Source organism: Lutra lutra, chromosome 5, assembly GCF_902655055.1.
Source record: "Lutra lutra chromosome 5, mLutLut1.2, whole genome shotgun sequence".
Taxonomy (NCBI): domain Eukaryota; kingdom Metazoa; phylum Chordata; class Mammalia; order Carnivora; family Mustelidae; genus Lutra; species Lutra lutra.
This window is the reverse complement of record NC_062282.1, coordinates 87,187,893-87,209,367: the sequence shown is the minus strand read 5'-3', so window position 1 is coordinate 87,209,367 and position 21,475 is coordinate 87,187,893. Positions and strand designations below refer to the sequence as shown.

Here is a 21,475-nt window from a genome sequence, read left to right as displayed (position 1 = left end):
GTCAGTGGGAGACCCATCAGACTCAGCTCATCTGTTTCTCTTCTTCCAGGAATCACTACCTGCTATCTGAAAAAACATTGCTTCAGATATTTTGCCCAATTTTCTAGTTGTCTACACAGTAGGCAAATCCAGTTCCTATGACTCCACCTTGGCCAGAAGCAGAAGTTGCACCCAAGAGTGTTAAGTTCATTGAGTATGGAGGCCTTGCTCATCCCTGCATCATCAGAGCCTATAGAAATGACTGGAATATGGTGATCCTTCCACAGAAATCGATAAATCAACGAGCAAATGCATGAGAAGGAGACTAATCTAAATCGTTCTACCTCAGTCCTCTGGGTAAGCTTGAGCCATCTTTCCTTAGCTGAGGATGTGCTAGTATGAGTCACTTTATTTGTCAGTCCCCTAAGCCTTCTCACTTCGGCTTTCAAGGCTAATGCAAAAAAACAACACCGGGACATTTAAGAGATTTACCTATGGAGCGCATCTTGTGTAATGATTTATAAGAAGTAGGTTTGCTCATGTTTTAAATAAAAAGAACACACGGAATTTTGGGGAAAGGGGCTGATGTGAGAAAGATAAGTGAGTGGCAATATTGCCATAGGGAATTGAGGCCAGACAATGTGTTTAATGGAAAATAAATGATAAGGCAGTGAGAAAATACGGAAGCAAGAGCTAAGAAAGAAGCTTGCCTAGTGAAGAATATATGTCATAAGTTATATCAGTCAATATCAAAACAAATTATGGTCATATATGAAGAAAAATGGTTTCTGCTTTCATTTGCACATGCACACACAAAGTTAAAAAGAAAATACTACCATTTTCAATAGCATTTAGACAGGTACCTGCTGTATGGCTCTGTGATTTATCCCAAAATCAAATTATTTATAGAGCTTTGTTACTTTGTTTTGAACTTACCACATCATATTTTTAATGACAAATATAAAATAATAGACCTTTGTTATGGTAAGACTAAAAACACAACGGTGGATGGAGTTAGAAATCTACTACTCTAATTGCAATCCCCTGAGATAACCAATATTAACAGTTTAGTGGGTATCTTTCTGCATCTTCCTTGGTGTTCCTTAGAACATATATATATATACATATATATATGTATATATATATATATTTACATGTACAGTGGGTGATTTTTGGTTTTATAAAAATGTGAACAAATGAAATATAAATTTTTCCATTTAACAATAGATTAGAGACATCCTACCAGATGAATAGAGAGATTTCCCTCACATCTTTTAATCTAGAGTATGAATTTACTATCATTTATCCACCTCTTCCTCAAATTATGTATATTCTGATATTTTCTGTTTTGTTTTTTTTTTCCACCACAGATAATACTGCACTGAACACCCTTGTGATGGCAGACTGTTTTAATTTCATTTTCCTGGGTCTCTTGAGCCTTGAAATCTAACCTTTCAAATGCCACTTGCTTCCCTTTACCCTCCCTGTCATTTGGAGAATGAAGCTAGCTGCCGATGAGACAGGAAAGCCGATAATCACTCCATATAGCACATGGCCAGCAGCTTACTGCTACAGTATTTACGTCCTATTCCATTGAGATGGCACTCTCCGCTCACATGACCCAAATGCAGCTCTCACTCCACCAAGAACACAGCTGAATCCAACTGCATTGGCAGCTTTGCACATGCTCCGTCTGGCCCTGTGAATCCTCACTCACCCATTGAGATTTCTTTTAGTTTAAAGCAACATCCCAGCTGCTGAAGCTCCGTGACCTCCAGTGTTTTCCTGGCTCTAATCCAAGGCAGGTGGCCCCCTGCAAATGGCGTTTTTTTAGAGTTTGAGCTTTTTTGTTTATTTGTTGGGGGTCGGAAGGTGTATGGTAATTACCACAAGCATAGCTAATGAATGGAGCCATAAGAAGTAACTCTTTTTTCTGGCAGGTATTATAGGAAGAACATTTATTTACCTATTGCCATCGTTCGCCTTGACAACAACCTGCAGCTCTAATGCACATTTAATTCACAATTGGCGAGTGATGCTGTATCTGACTGATACGTTGACTGTAACATGTGAGGTGGTGCTTTTTCCCTCTCTAGAAACCTGGATGCTTTTTGTCATTCTGATGGTAAATGATGAGACAGGCAACCATGGATTTCAGCACTCCGTCTGTGTTTGATCAGCAAAAAGGTAAAACGCTGCTTTCATACATCCTTTGGTTCTTCGCATCTTTAGTCAGTAGTTGAGATTTTGCAATTCTAAGGGGAAAGAGGGGTGTGTGTGTGTGTGTGTGTGTGTGTGTGTGTGCAAAGAGGATTTCACACAGAAAACCTGTTCTAAATGCCCACTTCTTATTTGATAAGCATTTGGAAGGGAAAAATAAGCTTATGGTCTGTTTGTCTTATTAAAATATTCTGATCTACAAATTTTAAAAATTGGGTTTTGAGCACACCAGCTATTTCAGATAGGATAATCTTTATTCTAATTTGATTTTTTTCAAATCTTCTCAAAAAATGTTATAGTAAGTTATATAAAAAGAATAAATCACATATCTCTTTTCAGTCTATTAACCCAGCATCTCATTTGCTCCAGTTTCAGAAATACTTCTTGATTCCCTTTTAGGAATAGATGTTACCTAGATTTACACCGTAGTTGATATATTATCTCATCTGGGGTTGTGGTATGACATCACTATGTTATTATTTACGATGACAGGATATATCTTTCTTACTCATAATTTGTAGAGTGGAGGTCATTTTCCACATGAAAAGATTGCTGTGGAATCAACCCATCTTCATGAAAAGCATGTATTCAGCCATACAGTTTACATGTATCCATTTTGCTTATGAAGTGTTTACATATGTACATATACATAATACCTTTGTGCAATTATGCATCTTTTCTATGTATGTACAGGAAACTTCTACTCTGTAAATGTCACAGATTTTTTTTAGAATATTTTTAAAAAATATGTGATACACTTTTGGTCACCTGTGAGTATTCTTCAGGATCCTAAAGTTCTTTGGTCATTTCCTTGATTTGGCTACAACATGAAAATGGTGATTGGTGAAAGCCTCATTCACAAAATTCATTGCTTCTTTCTTTTTCCCTTTTCCTGCTTTAGGCCATACTGTGTTTACTATCCTTCAAGCTACATATGGTTTGATGGGTGAATTATTTTAGTTTGGTGCTTTCTCAAATACTAGTTTTACATTTACATCTCTGAATAACTGTATGTACAGGTGTCCACACACATATACACACACACAGATTGATCTCCACTTCTGAACTCATTTTGAAGTGTGTGTGTGTGTGTGTGTGTGTGTGTGCGCGCGCACGCGCGCACCTTCAGAATGTACTGTTTCACACTGCATTGGTTGAGGAACGCCATAGAGAAAGTGACTGGTACAGCTGTGCCCAAGCCATCTCCGTCTTGTATCACTGAGGACAATCAGCAGAAGTGAAAATATGCCTAAATGCAAAGACCTAATACTGGCTTAAAAAATGACATTGCTAAGCTATGCAATGCAAAGAGGAGCACAGTGGGTTTATTTTGTAAGATGAATTTGAGGAAATTGGGACCGACTGATGAGCTGGCCCTTCATAATGAATTTCATCTGTTCCAAGGTTGTGTCTCCTTACAGGACTGAGCCCCAAACAAAGTTAACTAGTTAACATATTAAACTGTAACATTCGTTTTCTTTTAGCACCTTTCATGTGAGCTATTCACTGCATTTCCTCCACGTAGTTGTGACTCTCCCTCATCAAAGTTAACCTTCTCCCTGCCAACTCTATCTCCAGTTCTCAATCCTTTCTAGGGGTGATGTGGTACGGTGGAAATAGCATAGGTTGGAATGGTAGGTCAACTTCTTAGCTATGTGACCTTTGCCAATTACCTAACCTCTCTGGGTCTTATTTTCCTCAGCAATAAAATGGAGGCAGTAATGCTGGCCTAGCAGGGTTGTTTTGAGAATGTAAAATAATTTGTAAAAAGCACCAGTCACATTGCCTAATGTGCCATAAGAACCTTTAAATTGTGGTGCTTTTGTTATTATTGTTGCTATTATAATTATTACTACCTTGGACTGTGAGTATCTCAAATGTGAAAGGCTCTTCACTTCTCTATCTCCAGCTTGAATTTAGCAGTTCTCAGAACAATGCTTAAAAGCATGCAAGGCCATAATGGTTTAGACCATCAAATAGATTTTAAATACTAATATTGTGTAGTTGGGCAAACCACGACAAAGTGACCGTTTCTCTAAAAGTTAAATGTTGGCTTTATTTGAGGGCTTCTGTGAATTCTGAAGATTTAGAAAAATAAAAATTCTAGTAGATGCAGATGTTGAGGAAAGACGGGCTATCTGGAAGGATCTTAGAAGTCATGTAATCCATTGGTTCTCAAATGTAGCTGCACATAAGAATCACATGAACATGTTTTGAAAATGCTGATACCTGGGTCTCCAGTTTAATTGGTGTGGGGTGTGGCCTAACAAAAGCTCCCCAGGAAGATCTCTGTTCAATGAAGATTGAGAACCATTCATCCAACCCATCCCCCTAACTTCTCTGATGGGAAGAATGAAGCACAGAGATTAAAAGTCAGGCCCTGTTTGTATTAAGACACCCAGCTAATGAGTAATAGAGGGGACTGAGACCCAGGTATGTTCACTCTCCAGACAACAGAACAATAAGAAATTTCTTTTCATGGGTGGTCTACTATGGGGTGGTGGTAGGGCTCAGACTGCTCTGGTTTATGGGTTCCCAGAGAACGGTTAGCACTGTACACTTGAAAAATATGACACAGAATGACCTTCCAGGCTCAAATGATGTGGATATGCTAAATCTGAATCCCTCCAATGGCATTTTTCTCTATTTTCTATATTTCTCTTTGGTAAAATGAAGCATCCTTATGGTAGGGGCACGGGAATGGAGAGCAACTACTCATGTCCTGTCTCAGTTTTCTTCCCATTTGCATGCACCTGGGCAAACTGATCTCTGTGTCTGAAAATGTGCAGGGGCAGAGCTGCTGGGAGGCTTGAAGATCTGGTTTTCTGACTGGCCAAAAGAATTAGAGCCGTGTTTCTGGCTTGCTTTGTGAAATTGTGACGCAGGAAGCCTGGGTCTTCAGAGCTCTCCACTCCTGCTTTGTGCTTCTTGCTCTCACCATAGCAACATCACTTCTGGTCCCACGTGCTCCTTCTGGCTGTCTTCCCTCTCAGAGCCCACATGCAGGAAAGGACCTGTAGTAAAACCATTTACTACAGAACACAAAGGTTCTTCCTGCAGTGGAGATGTTATATAACTGAAGAGATTTACATTATAAGCTTTGTCTCTAATTGTGGAAAGAAAAGGTTTGCGATGCCTGAAGGAGGAACCCAAGGCCTCAGAGAGAGAACAGGAGCTGGACAACTGGTCCCAAGGGTCTTGCCTATACCCAGCCCTGAGCAGGGCCTGGGAAGTTACACGTTTGATGAGCAGTGTGTCTGTGGGCACTTGAGGGGGCTGGGGCCCACCCCACAGGCTTTTCACTGGTAAGGGTGCTGAGACAATGGGAGGAGGGCCAGACGCTCTGGTGCAGATTCAATTCCTTCAGTAGAGTCCTAGAGCTACCTGGCAAGTACCATAGGATGGGTTGCTTAAAACAACAGAAAGGCATTGTCTCATAGTTCTAGAGGCCAGAAGTACGAAATCAAAATGTCAGCTTGCTCCTTCGGGAATCTTCCTTGCCTTTTCCCTCTGCAGGTACTTTACCTCAAATACATTTGATAAGAACAAAGGTTTACTGAGCACTTACCAGAGCCAGGCTCTGTGCCACATGCACATAGACTAGCTCATTTAACCCTCATATCTGCCCCACTATTATTTTCTCCCCTTTTACCAAGGAGGGAATTTTTTATTATTATTATTTTTAATTTATTTATTTGACAGACAGAGATCACAAGTAGGCAGAGAGGCAGGCAGAGAGAGAGTGGAGGAAGCAGGCTCCCCACTGAGCAGAGAGCCTGATGTGGGGCTCAATCCCAGGACCCTGGTATCATAACCTGAGCCAAAGGCAGAGGCTTTAACCCACTGAGCCACCCAGGTGCCCGAAGGAGGGAATTTTTCAAAAGTTATGACTGACCCAAGGTTACAACAGACAAAATGGCAATGCTGAGATTCAAGCATAAATCGGCTGGACTTCAAAACCCATGTTGGATCTAGACAGTACTCTTCCTTCATCAACCCTACATTTTAAGGAAGAAGTAGAGATTAATGAAAATTCAAATTAATGAGGCGGTATTTTCATAATCAAGCTGTTCTTCCATTGTGTTGTGGATTTTTGAAGCTCCCACACACAGATGTGACGGTTTTCATTTCTAACTTTTCATCCAAAATGGGAATGCTAAACAAAAAGAATTTAAAGTATACAGATTTGCACTTTGCTGAAAAAGCAAAAGTGAAAATTCTGGGTGACATCCAGATGCCCCCACAGGAAGAGTAAGCAAATTTCCAACGAGTTTTGGGAAGAGAGCAGAGCAAAGTCAGGCAAAGGAGACAAGACAGAGAGGGAATGATTTGGGCTCACATGATGATTTTAGGCTTAAAAACCTTGAATGGGTGCCTAGAGTGAAACCCAGGAACACTGAGGAGAAGAATGCTGTGATTAATTTTCAGACTGATAAAGGCAGATAGGCTGGTAAGTCATCAATCCATAGGTTTAGAAGCAGAATATCTTGGCCTCTGGGAAATGCTCAGCCTTCTCCCTCTTTTGGTGAAGGAAGAGAGCAGAGGGAAAATGAGAGATGAGCGAATTCTTTCTCCAGTGTTGTTGCCCACTGGAGACCAAGTTTCATCAAACAAGTTTGCTGAAAGCCTGCCCTTTGCCCTTACTTATTTCCTTGCTGTCCCTTTGGCACAAGAACCTCCTTCCCATCAACCAATTCCTGGGAGAAGTTGTAATAGTCCAGTCCTCTCCTGGCACCTCTTCAGAGCCTAGCTGAAAGGAAGCCCTTGACTAGTCTTATCCAAATACTCACCATTCACAACCTTAGAGAGCCGTGAAAAATGCGAGCGATTCCGTGGGCTGGGGATTAGAAAACTGGTGTCATTGTCACTATTCTCCTCTAGAGGACAGCCCTACCTGGGGAATGAGGACTCTTGCCCAGTGATGCATCCCAAGGCAGATCCAGGAATGGTAGCCAGAGGGAATGGAGGTAACTGGGTCCCATATGTCTCCCGCATTAACCCTGACATTATGTCCCACATCGTAGCCAGATCAACTCCAGAATGCAAATCCTCTATTCAGCCCCTTATTCAGAAGTAAGCTGGGGCCCCACACTGAGCTTTTCCTACCATCTCTATTCATTAACTCCATATTTCTTTAACAATTATCAAGCAACTGTGTTGAGTAACTGATACTCACATATTTTTCTCTTTGATCCAGCCATTTGGATGCAAGGATATTTTAATGGAATGTGAAGGAGAAATGACTGACTACACATGTAGCTATGATTATTACCAAACACATATGAAACAAACATCTCACCTGTCCTCAAATATGAGACAAGGTGAGAAGGTGAGGGTCTGGATGCACGTACATGCAAGACTGGTATAGAAGATGTACGCAGATACATACCATCTTGCAGAAAGACCACATCCAACCAGGAGTCATACTTAACACTTCTATCAGAAAGGCTGCCAGTCAGTCAGTGTGAAGTATTGGCTGATTCTGAGAATCCACCTATGGAAGAAGGATGATCTTAGCTCTTCTGATTTATCTCCTAAAATCGTGGTGGTTTAACCTAAAACTTACCAGCTTCCAGCTAATAGATTTGTGTGCTTAATAAGGACCCTTGGTTTGTTTTCTCTTTGTAAAACTTCAAAATGTCACTTGCTCATCAATGATCTGCTTTTATTGGTCTATTGGGGAGGAGGAAAAGGGAAGACTGTCCTTTTACACAGGAGATATTTCTACTTCTGAATGTTCCTCAGAATTTTGAAATATACATGTACAATATTTAATAACATCCTAATCCTTTTTTAACTTTTTGTTTAAAAATAATTTCAAGCTTAAGGAAAGGTTGTAAAAATAATATTAAGAACACTTGACTGTCTTTTACGCAGATTCACCTCACATTAACATTTTGCCCAATTTGCTTTATTGTTGGCTTTCTTCTCTGTCTCTGTCTGTCCCACATCTCCCAGTCTCTGTCTCTCTCTGCCTCTATGTATATATATATGCATGTGTGTCCATATACTTTAATCTGTCTGCATTCCAATTTTGTCTAGTGAGCCAGTAATGTCTTTCATATCATTTCCTCCAGTACTTGATCCCATCTAGGATTAAGTATTACATTTAGTTGTCCTGTGTCTTATGTTTCCTTTCTTCTGGAAGATTTCTGCGTACTTCCTTTGTCTTTTATGACATTGACATTTTGAAATTACAGTCTCTCTCTCTCTTTTCATAGTGAGTTCCTCTTTCTGGGTTTGTCTGACACTCCCTCATGACTAGATTTAGACTATGCCTTCCCAGCCAAAGTGCCACAGGGTGATGTCCCCATCTCAGGTTATCACAGTATCATTTAAATCTTTTTAAATGGTAATTGGAAGTGACAGGTGTTGCACTTCTACATATCAAGAAGTGTTTTTTTTAATATACTAGGATTTTTTTCTGTTGTAAAATTAACACCACCTTCTTCAAAATAGTCAAGCAATACAAAAAGGATTTCAGCATAAAAAGTGTTGTATTCTAGGGGTGCCTGGGTGGCTCAATGGGTTAAAATCTCTGCCTTCAGCTCAGATCATGGTCCCAGGGTCCTGGGATCAAGCCCCACATTGGGCTCTCTGCTCCGCAGGGAGCCTGCTTCCTCCCCTTCTCTGCCTGCCTCTCTGCCTACTGTGATCTCTGTCTCAAATAAGTAAATAAAATATTTGGGAAAAAAAAAAAGTGTTGTATTCTAGCAATACAAGTGTTGTAGAGCTCGGGAATGGCTCTGTTCTTCAGTCTATGAGCCCAGCCTGTCCTCAGCTTCTCAGCCACCAAGATGGACTCATAGTAACTCACCCTTCCTGCTAGGGCTGGGAAGTAGCTTTCAAAGGGAGATAAAGGAAATCAGGCCAAGAATATTAATCAGCATCTTTAATCAGAAGAAGAGCAGTAACTGGTTTATTAAGCAGCTCCCATGTGCTAGGTGGTGTGCTTAACTCTTTACTCCTGTTAATGTCACATGAACCTCAGTATGTCCCATCTTTGGTTGTCTGAAGTCACATGACTTGCCCGGCACCCCATGGGACAAGGGCAAACCTGCCATTTTAACTTCAGCTTCTGAAACCCAACCCCTCCTCACGCTTCCCTTCACCACAAAATTAGACTTTGTGGTCTCTGATAGTTCACCCCATCCACCACTTCATGACTCCTAGCACAAGAAGGAAAAGAAAGGTAGTGGCACCTCAAGTGGGGCTGGTGGGAGCTGACAGCCCTAAAGTGGCTATCCCACACTGAATGTCCAGTTGCAATGAACTCTGACCAGTGGCTTCTGCTCATTGTGACAGCCTGACCTCTTCAAGGTATCAGTGGATCCAATCTCCACAGCAGGCTGCCTTGGGAGCGGAGAAGGGCACCAGCATACTGGGAGATGAGTCTGCAGCTAAAAGGTTGGGGTTACACTGGAGTGGGACCTAGGGAGCCGATGTGATAGAAGTTGGGTATTTGCAAAGTCAAGACTTGGGTTCCATCACAGAAGCTTCAGAAACCAGGTTCTTTTTTTTTTTTTTTTTTTAAAGATTTTATTTATTTGGCATAGAGACAGACAGTGAGAGAGGAAGCACAAGCAGGGAGGACGGGAGAGGAAGAAGCAGGTTTCCTGCTGAGCAGGGAGCCTGATGTGGGGCTTGGTTCCAGGACCCTGAGATCACCACCTTAGCTAAAGGCAGATGCCTAATGACTGAGCCACCTAGGCACCCCAAGAAACCAGTTTCTTTTCTTTTCTTTTTGAAGATTTTATTTGACAGACAGAGATCACAAGTAGGCAGAGAGGAGAGAGAGAGAGAGAGAGAGGAAGCAGGCTCCCTGCCGAGTAGAGATCCCGATTCGGGGCTCGATCCCAGGATCCTGGGATCATGGCCTGAGCTGAAGGCAGAGGCTTTAACCCACTGAGCCACCCAGGTGCCCCAAGAAACCAGTTTCTTTATCATAGTCCTACTCAGCACATTTGTTCTGGGCAGCACACTGTTGATGTTTCTCCAAAAGAGAGTTCAGGGAGCCCAGCCCTGTAAACAAGGTCACACATAAACAGCATTTGATAGAAAGAAAAAAAGAATTTTTTTGACATCAATATCCTGTGGTTTGATTGTGAATAACCCTGAGACCATTTCTTTGTTCTTTAACTCACCATAGTAAATCAGAACACGGTCTACTGTAGGGTTTTTTTTTTTTTTAACTTATTTTTAAGAACTGTGAGAGAGACACCTGAAATTCATCTGAATTGACATTTTTATCCTTCTGATTACTTAGTACTATTTAAAAAATGCTGTGCTAGGATTTTGGCTACAACTTGACTGACTCAGCATGACCACTGAACATAGAGAGGAGTCAAGACGGGCTCACAGGTATCTGGTTTCAGGTAGTCAGAGTGGAAATCAATTTCAGGATGGATCCTGGAAGTGTTTTAACTTAGAACAGTTGTATTTTGGAATTGGAAGGAACCTCAGTGTGTAATCCAACTCCCTCACTTTTTATATGTGAAGACTGAAACATAGAGCTATTGATGGGGATAAAGTGTAATGCTGTAATGGGTCCTAGAGCCAAACTGAACAAGGCCAGTACCACCACTTATTGTGTGACCCAGCTGTTTAACATCTCTACGGCTCATTTTCCTACCTTGTAAACTTAAGATGAAGCTACTACCAAAGACTGCTTATCTAGATTGAATTAATGAATACATTCAAAGCCCCTATAACCATGCTTGGCTCATAGTAATCATTCAGTGAGGGCTAGTGGTGGTTTTAGGATTGTTGTAAAGATGGTTTTAACGAGGATTGTTCTAAAGATTTAATGAATACATACAAAGCAGTTGGACTACACATGCCCCAGGGTAATCACTCCACAAGTGCCAGTGATTCTTACAAATGACTTACGTAAGGTCACATGGACAACTGGTCTTCCCAGGTCAAGAGAACATCTTACCCTTTAAGCTGGCTCCTCCTTAGTAATGAATACATGGCATAGCACCACTGTTTTTTGTGGAAATTGGAAGGTGCAGAATTTTCCTGGGCAGGAAAACCACATCAGAAGGAAATGAATTCTCTAGGAAAGCTCACACATCTTGGACTACTTCTACTTTGCCTGTCCTCTGTTACTGGTGTTCTGTCCCTTCCAGATTAAACTCTTCCTTTCGTTCAAAAGCCAGTCTACCTGCTGGCTTTCACTGGCCATGCTGGTGCAAAGCAGGTTTCTGGGCTCTCGACACAGTTCTGGGAATCTATCTGATTTTGAGGCAGAATGTTATTTATTTATTTATTTATTTATTATGTGCTAGATTTTTTAGATTATTTTTATTAACATATAATGTATTATTTGCCCCAGAGGTGCAGGTCTGTGAATCATCAGGCTTACACACTTCACATCACTCCAGAATGTCATTTTTTTAAAACTTAGTTTTATTATGTTTTACTATTTGATAGAGGAAAACTCCCTCAGTACTCTTTTTCTTTCAATTTTATTGGATATTCTTACTTATTTTTTGTTTTGTTTATTTTTGCTTTTGGAAGAATGCTTCATTAATACAAGTTCAAGGTATAAAGCCATAGCCAATGAAGACTTTCCCACCCTGCCAAACTCTCCTAGCCACAAAGCAAAAACCATGTAAGCAGTTTCCTATGTATTCTTTTAGAGAGATTCTGTGTAGATGAGCCAACAGTTAAATATATTCTTTTTTCTTCTTTAAAGCATAGAGTTGGGGCACCTGGGTGGCTCAGTGGGTTAAAGCCTCTGCCTTTGGCTCAGGTCATGATCTCAGGGTCCTGGGATTGAGCCCCACATCTGCATCCAGCTCTCTGCTCAGCAGGGAGCCTGCTCCCATCCTCTCTCTCTCTCTCTCTCTCTGCCTGCCTCTGCCTACTTGTGATCTCTGTCAAATAAATAAATAAAATCTTAAAAAAAAAAATAAAATAAAATAAAAGTAGTATCATTTTCCTGACCCTGATCCTCCAGAAAACTATTGTAACTTTTATTGAAATGACATTAAACTTACAAATGAGGGGCGCCTGGGTGGCTCAGTGGGTTAAGCCGCTGCCTTCGGCTCAGGTCATGATCCCAGGTCCTGGGTTCGAGCCCCGCATCGGGCTTTCTGCTCAGCAGGGAGCCTGCTTCCTCCTCTCTCTCTGCCTGCTTCTCTGCCTACTTGTGATTTCTCTCTGTCAAATAAATAAATAAAATCTTTAAAAAAAAATAAACTTACAAATGAATCTGTAATAATTAAAATTTATTATTCTATTTTGTTTGTCCTTTCTGGGAATATGGCATATATCTCCTTCAGTTAAACTCTTCTGTTATGTGGCTTAACAAAATTCTGTAGTTTTCCTCAATTAGATTTTAAATATTTATTCCTGGGCATTTCATATTTTCATTGTAAGAGTTATTTTCTGTGTAAGGAGGACTGATTTTCCTGCTTATTTACTACAAAGAACTATCTAGTTTTATATTGATTTTAAAATCTGCTAATTTAATCAGTTATTATTATTACCTCCAATAGTTTCATCATTAATTCTCTTGTGCCATCCTTATGCACAGGATGAAATCTGGTGGACTGTTTTCAAATCCTGTTTTGCCACTTAATAGCTGTACAACTATGGGGAAATTATTAAACTTCTCCATGCTTCAATATCCTTATCTATAGATTGGGATAAAGATACCACCTACTTCATAAAATTGTTGAAGCAAATAAACAGCCTAATTCAAATGATACTGTTGGGACAGTACTTGGAACATGAGTCATCTGTAAAGTTAGCTATTATTAAAACTATGATAATTTTGCTCTCCCTTTGTGATTATTGTATCTTTTTTTGGTTTCATACTTACTGTATTAGATTATGTTTGTCTTCTTTCTTCTCTATTGTTTTATTATTAAATATGATATTTGGAACTGATTAGAAATAAATACACTTAGCCATACTTAGAATGTAAGCTTTTAGCTGTAAATCATTTTTTTTAGATTCTTTACTCAAATTGTCATGTATTTCCCCTTTGTTCTAGTGCTGTGATATATTTTATTAAATAGACATCAAGAAATCAAAATGATGTAGTTTTGGAGTATACGTGAGGTTAGGTGGGGTGAGGTCCAGCGCCTAGGACCAAGAAAAAAATTCTTCAGATGTCTTTGGTGCAAAATGGTGGTTTTATTAAAGCTTGGCAGGCACCGGTGGGCAGAAAGAGCTGCTGCACCAGGGTCCTGAGGAGTGGCGGATTACACACTTGGGAGTTAGGGGAAATAAGGAAAAGGGAGGTTTCAAAAGAACTTTCATATGCTAAAGAGGACCAGGGACTGACCTACAAGATACTGAGGAGATATTGCCATTATTTTCCACTCTAGCCAGGTATTAACATTGAGGTAGTTGGGAGATCCCAGGAAGAATGTCACACCTGCCCCACCCCAAGGGGGGGGGGGGTTGCAAGGTGTTAGTTTATGCTTTGTCTTCAGCTAGCCTTCTGCTCCCTCATTACAAACATCTTTATAAATGATAAAGTATTTGATAAATGATAATTTATAAATGACTTATAAATTAGAATTCTTTCAATATCCAACTGAATTTTATCGGGTAAAATTTAATTTAAAACTTAGAATTCTGTGCTCATAAACTGAATTCTTCTGTAGGTGCCTCTCTGTGTGTTTCTGTGTGTGTGTTATCAGTTTTGCTGCCTTAGAAAATAAATTTGAGGGGGTACCTGGCTGGCTCAGTTGGTAGAGCTTCGAACTCTTGATCCTGGGGTTGTGAGTTCAAGCCCCATGTTGGGTGTAGAGATTATTTTAAAAGAAAATCTTTAAAAATAAGAAATTAGCAAAATTTCCCTCTTTTTCTGTGCTTCAGTTTGGGAATTATTTGTTCCTTGGTCATTTGATATTTATCTTAAAGGAAAGAATTCAGTCAACCTCACTTTAGAATCTTTATGCTATTACTACTAACTTTAACTCTCTCCCTGGTGTACAACCGACTCTTCATAGATACATTTCCAATTTTCAGTTAACGTGTGAATTTTATTTTTGCTACAAATGAGTTTAAACTCCAGGACAGTGGTATCTGTCAGGCAGAATGCTGAACCACGCAGCTGGTGCCCCGAGAGGAGAGCAGGGCAAAAGCTCTGTTAGAGAGAATGGAATATAGAATGACCATCCGGCACAAAAGAGAGGTCACAAATTCACATTCATACTTGAGAGCTTTGCCTCCTGAGTGAAAAGGCAGTTATATACAATAGTGCACCTGGGTCAGAGGGTAGAATCTGAGGCCTGACAGCCTGCAGCCTTTTCGGAATTACACCACCTACTTACTACCTATGTGACTTTGAGTAAGTCACTTTCCTGCCTTATGCTTCAGTTTCCCCATCAGTAAAATGGGGCTAATTTGTAGTACCTACTTCATAAGGTGAAAATTAAATGAGCTGATTTACAGAAAGGGTGCATAAAAACCATGAAACTGTTAACCATCCTTATGACTGTTTTTCAGACAGTGACAGAGACATGAAGAGCACAGTAACAGTGGGTACTATCACAGTGACTGGTAGACACTGTTGTCCTGTAAAAGTGACTGTTATCATAGTTTTTCTAACTCTGGGGTTGTTCTAAGTTTTTTAATTCCTTCCAACATGCTACCAAAAATTCTAGAATTCAGAACTCTGCTGGAAACCCAAAAAAGCTCAGAACCTTGACTGTGGACTAACCACAAGACTCTATGGAATGTGTCTGAGGTACACTTTGGCTCTGTCCCCAAGTTCATGTGTATACCTCTGCAGAGAGGGCAGGTCAGGGCTTCTGCTTGCCAAGCCACAGTTTAAGGGAACAGGATGTAGGAAGAGCCTCTTGTGGGGAGTTAATAATGATTTAGTTTAGATAAGGTTGCCTCTACAAAGCAGCAAGGAAAGGGACCAATTATCCACTAATTGGTTATTTGGGAAAAAATTGTAGCATACAAAAATTTAATTTAGAAATTCCGTATTAATTATAGTTCAATATTAACATGTAAGTTAGGACCTTAGGCTTAAAGTTCCACAAATCCTGACCTCTCTAATCATAAAAGCAATGCAGTAGATTTTATAAATGCAGTATCCATAAATTTTGAAGATGTATTTTTCCAAAAACCAGCAGAAAACTTGAGTAGCAAACAGGGGAAATAACCGCAGCATAGGTAACAGGTGAAAAACTGATGTCCTTACTATATATAAAGGTATTTAAAATCAACTCGATAAAGATAAATGCCCTGAAATAGTAAAATGTTAAGGACACCAATAAATAATTCATAAATGGCCATAAACAGATGGAAAAACTTTTCTCTCAGGGAACAGAAGAACCACTGACAATTACATACTGTTTTTCTTTCACATCAACATTAATTAAAAAAATAATGTACAGTGTCATTAAGAAAGATGAAGTGTATGCTCTCAGGCCTGGCTTGGGGAGGGTACATTGGTTTAACTTTTCTGGAGGCCAATTTGACAGACTCAAATGCACTTACTCCCATGTTTACTTCTAGGAATATGCCCAGAGGAAATAGTCAAAGATGGGGGAAAAGACATATAAGCAAGAATATTATAGCTTTATTTGGAGTGGCCACAAAACTTAGGATTCTTCAAAAAAAGAGAAAACATTTAAATGTCCTGTAATAAGAAAATGATCAAATTAGTTGTGTTAAGTTCAGTCAATGGAATCCTTTGCCACATTTTATAAACAACATTTTAAAATCTCATCTCGTGACATGGGAAGACATTTATGATCAAATATTAAGTGAAAGGGGGCAAAAATAAAAATTATATGTACAGCATGATCTTATTTTTGTAAAAAACAAATAGATATGTGTAATTCCAGCACTATGCTCAGAATTGTTAAGTCATTGATTCTTACAATAGTTAAATATCTCTATACCCTCAGATCAATAGAGACCACCCATCTTCCTATACTGATCATTCCCCAGGAACACATACACATTATGTACAATTTAGCAGCTAAAAAGTTATAGCTCCCAGTCCAGCTATTAGGCCTGCCTCCATTTCGATGGAGGCTCTGATAAACCAGTTGTTAGATCCACTTAACATCATGCTTGACCTGGCCTCTTATTATGGAAGGGGATTTTGGAGTGAGGGGAGACACAGAGATTCACTTAATAAATAAGCAACGAAATGCCCTCACTATGAGCCTAACTCACATGGGATCTTAGGAAATTTTACTCATTTTTTCCAGGTTCTATCATTGTATTCTAATCCCTTAGCTTTGCACTGCTCCTGAAGCCCTGTTGCAGACATTCTGTCAGCTGGCCTTCCATGGATGTCTTGTTGTCTTGACTCTTCTTGCTCCCTCTTCATCAGTAATCCAGTCCCAGATTGGACACCGATCTCTTACCTTTCTTACTTACCTTTTTCTTTAAAATTGCTCTAATCTTCAAAATGTCTGTATCTGCTCTCTGTCCATAGCCACCGATTGACATTAAGTTTCCTAACAGCAGTCTCATGTGTTTCTAAAGATGCCTGAAGAAATTGAAATGGAATTGTGGCAGACTTCCTGCCATGGTATCTTTGCTACTTGTTCGTTTGTTTTGGTAACTATTTTTATTCTTTATTTTTATTTAAATTCAGTTAGCCAACATATAATATAAAGTATATACTTTCAGATGTAGCATTCAGTAATTGATCAGCAGCCATAGGCAGGAAGCCACTGTCCTTATCCTGAGGCTCAGCACATCAGGGGGCTATAGCACCTTCGAGAACTTTTTTGCCCCATGGCCTTGCAGTTGTCCTGTGTTCTCCTAGCTAACAAACTCTGCCTCCTCACCTATTCTTCACCTTCCAGAGTCCCCAGTTAAAATGGCATATACTTGATGTGGAAAACCTGTCAATTCTTGGAAGTGAAAGAGGTAGGTAGAGTGATATATTTGGTCCAGAAGAAAGTCAGGGAGATTGGAGGAAGGGTGGTTGAAATAACAGTACTTGACTTGTTTGGCAATTTCCAAAGACCAACTAGGCTAGTACAGTCCTTTACAAAATTCATTTAAAATTTATACCTGCCTAATTGCCAAAGAACTTAAAGACACAATATTTTAACATCAAGGAGATTTCCACAAGACCTCCAGTAGGCGAGAAAACCCACTGAACATGCAGGCTAAAACACTCAATTGATCCATTCATTGTACATATCCTCAATGCCCTACACATTGAAGATTGAGATCTAACATTTTAAGAATTAGTATTATTAAAATGAAGTTCATTCCATGAAAATGCATTCTAGAGAGACAACATGACTGAAGTTCAACACAGACATGCTTCTTAAAATAGCAAGTTTCATTTTCCCAGCCCCCCCCCCACCCTTCATCCCACTACCACCCCAGGTTCAGTAGAGATGCCAACTGTGGAATGGCACAGGTCAGCAGCAGCAGCCTGAGGGACACAGTGATGCTGAGATTCAAAGAAACACAGCATGTGCCACATCACAAATCCAGTTAAGAAAGGTCTGATTGTGGCCAGGTATTTGCCCTTGAGATATTATTGCAAGACTTCCTCCCCAGAGAATGAAATCCCCTTTTCCATTCCCAGGGCATGAAAGTTCCTTTGAGTACTTGTTCTCTCAGCTGGTATATACAGAAAGCTTGGAGCTGTTTTTCTTTTTAAAATGTTAGAAAGAGACTCTTTTTCCTCCTCGCATATGACTGGCACTTTATAAAATACTCTTAAAGCCTCAGCCAATATACCCTGAGGAACTGGAGGAGAAAACAGGAGAAATAGCAAAATGTTTCAGCTCACAAGATCTCTGTAGCCTGCTTAGCAATGCAAAGGGTCTCATTAAGGGCAAAGAAGACAGAAAACCCTATCTATGTCAGAGAAGTAATATTCATAATAATTGACATGGTTTGAATACTCACTCTGTGCAGGCATTGCTTGAAGCACCTTGCATGGATTAACTCATTTAGCTCTCAAAACAGAGCTATAAGGTAGTTATTATTCTTATCCCGTTTGACAATTAAAGAATAGGAATAGAGAAGTTAAGCAACTCCCCTAAGGTCCTACAGCTTGCAAGTAAGTGGCAATGCCAGGATTCAAACAAACTCTGGAGGTTGGGTCTATGCTCTGAGTATTTTCCTACATTGCCTCGAGTATGTACGCAATGTGTCACATGATATATATGATGCGTCATATGAAACTACTTTTGTTTCAATGCCACCCAACTGTACCAATGATCTCAAACTTGTTTCTGCACTTAGAGATTTCCAGACTGGCTTTTAATTCTCTCCAGCAGAACTGGTACCATCCTGGTTCAGGTACCAGGTCAAGGCCCACAGGGACTCTTCATCACCAGTGAGAGGCAATATTGTCACATGAAGCCATCAGGGTGCAGTGTAGGCTTGGTACCCTCCCTAAAAGTGGAAGGGCCTCACCACCTTATTGATAGGTCATTCCATACAACCCCTGAAACGGAGTTTCTCTACTGTCCCTGAAACACCCAGGATAATCTTGCAGGAGGAGAGAGGGATCTGAACCAAGGGAATGCCCAGGGAACTATTGATTTAAGTGATTCTTCCGCTGTCCTTCCATATCCCTGGTATATCTCAGTTGTCATTTACGCACTCGTCTCCCCACTAGGGCTTGTCTTTCTTAAAGACGGGACTCTGCAACATTTGTCCCCACAATTTCTAGGGTAGCCTAGGGTAGATGTCAAGTAAATGGATGAATCATTAAGCTTCAGCTCTTCACAGGCAATCAGTTCCTCTGTAAGAAACAGTCTAAGGAAGATCTACAAAGTTAGCCAAAATGAATCTGGACTTAGGGTGATTCTAGAGTGGGTTCAGTCACCCAAGGAGCCTCAGAATAGTGTGAACTGAAAGAAAGCCCCTCAAGACCATTCTGGTCGGGACTCTTGAAACTGCAATAACCAATCTATCCTTACATTGATTCAACTCTTCCATAAAATAGTCACACCTTAAGCAGAACAAGTGTCAAGCTGACCTCTGGGTACATTTCAATAAAATAGGCCAGTTATTGCTGTAGGCAATGACTTTCCTAAGCAGCTCCGCAATAATAACTCAAGGGCAGAACTACTGTGTGAAGCTTTAGAAAAGAGGCTTACATTTGTGTAAAATGTGAGAAATTCTGAGGAAGGTCCTCTAATCCCAAACATTTCAAAAAGCCTTTCTAAAAGCCTGTCATATGTCTGAAATTCCACTATTAAAGAGCGAGGCACTTGGGATTAGGTACATAATTTATGGCACATCCAGAAACCTTTTAGGGTTTTTAACCATGAAAAATGAGGGAAATAGATGGTTGCAAGAGTGTCTATCCTTCCAATTTTTAGGTAAAACCTAACAAAAACTTAATATATGTACCTGTTTGTTTAATCTAGGGAATTTATAAAGGTCAGAATTCGAAAAATACATATATATTTTTCTTTTTCAGAACTTGGTGAAATACCTAGAACTTGTTTTCTCAGTTACAGACACACTAAGCTTTGTTTATCCTTTAAGTAGTAGCACATCAGTATAAAGCTTATACGACACTTTCCTCAGCATTTAAGAAAAAAAACTTGGTTTACTTTGATGATTTTTAAAAATATAAACACAGTATAGAAAACTTGGAAAATATGGAAAGTTCTAAAGAACATCGAAGAGATGATCTCTATTGACTTTTTAATGCATGTCCTTCCAGTCTTGTATGTTTCATGTTTATACCTATACATAGATAACATGTTATAAAACATGATTTACATCTATTCACATGCTTCTTTCTTCCTACTTCTTTGTCTCTTTTCCATGTTCTACTTTCAGCCTCTCCCCCTCTTTGTGAATTCTGGAATTTCTCTTTATGTACCCATACATAAGTCTATCTGTTTTACTTTCACACTATTAGAAAGGCTAGAGCTATTCAAAACATGTTCTAGATGGTAGTCAGATAATACTAGATAGAAAAATAGATGATAGATACATACAGAGATAGATAAGAAAAGGAGGAACAAGAGGAAGAATGCATATATTGTTTGTTTATTTAAATCTTCTGTTTTGTGACCTTTGGTTTCATGACCTGTGGTAGAAAAAAATTTTGTTTTAGAATCTTTAAGGACCATCATTCATCCTTCTCTTTGTACATGTCATTTCTACATCACACTTCCTCATTTCCAATTCTTTGTGTAGTCTTAAATTTATACCTAATTATTTGCATTGACTTCAACTTAAATTAGCTGTGTCTACCCATCCTCTGTGGAAGCCCCTTCATTTCCTATTTCTTTTTTTTTTTTTTTTAAGATTTTATTTATTTATTTGACAGACAGAGATCACAAGTAGGCAGAGAGGCAGGCAGAGAGAGAGAGAGAGAAGATGAAGCAGGCTCCCTGCGGAGCAGACAGCCCAATGCGGGGCTTGATCCCAGGACCCTGGGATCATGACCTGGGCCGAAGGCAGAGGCTTTAACCCACTGAGCCACCGAGGCGCCCCCATTTCCTATTTCTTAATGCTCCACTGTTTAGTATCATAGTTCAGGGCTAGAAGGAACTCTGAAGGAAATTCTGTTCTGCCTCACACATCTTCCTGTCCCTTTATGCTGTGCCTCCTGCTGTGTGAATTCCTTTTATAATACATTTCCTTAGTGACCATCTACCCAAGATTAGCCATCTTCAATGTCAGGAAACTCACTACCTTTTAAGTGACCCCGAATATTTTTCTTTCTTTTTTTTTGAAGAGGGAACACAAGCAAGGGGAGAGGAAGAGGCAAGTTTCCCACCGAGCAGGGAGCCCGATGCAGGGCTCGATCCCAGGACCCTGGGATCATGACCTGAGCTGAAGGCAGATGCTTAACAACTGAGCCACCCAGGCACCCTGACCCAGAATATTTTTATAGTGCTTTAACACTTAAAATACCCTTTCTCTGTCACTCTCACTCACTGCTATTTCTAACTGCTGGAGTTCCACAAAACAATTTAACCATAAAATTGTTTAAAAAGTTTTTTGAAAAACAATTCTATTTACAAGCGGCATCAAAAAAAAAATTATGAATAAACTTAGCCAAGGAGGCTAAAGACTTATACACTAAAAACTATAAAATATTGCTGAAAGAAATTAAAGAAGACACTGATAAATAGGAAGACATCCTTGTTTCATGGATTAGAAGATAATATTGAGATGTCAGTGCTACCCAAAGAAACCTACAGAGAATGTAATTGCCATCTAAATTCCAATGATACTAGATAGAAAAATGGATAATAGATAAGGAAAGAAGAAAGAAGGAAGAATTTATGTATTGTTTATTAGATCTTCTGCATATAAATGGTTTTGTAACCTTCTG

General features: G+C 39.7%; 1 protein-coding gene across 2 annotated transcripts in view; it reads left to right on the top strand.

Moving 5' to 3' along the window:
- Positions 1-240: 240 nt before the first annotated feature.
- The window catches only part of ANKRD55 (ankyrin repeat domain 55), a 94,420-nt gene continuing 73,185 nt past the window's right edge, over positions 241-21,475 (top strand). Inside the window, exons 1-2 of one of the 2 annotated variants that reach the window (XM_047731600.1) lie at positions 241-336; positions 2,076-2,166. In XM_047731600.1, the coding sequence (XP_047587556.1) occupies positions 2,109-2,166 (58 nt within the window). In that variant the 5' untranslated portion in view covers positions 241-336; positions 2,076-2,108. Of the gene's footprint in view, positions 337-2,075; positions 2,167-17,036; positions 17,068-21,475 lie in introns of those variants that run through there. The other variant, XM_047731601.1, reaches the window with a different exon arrangement.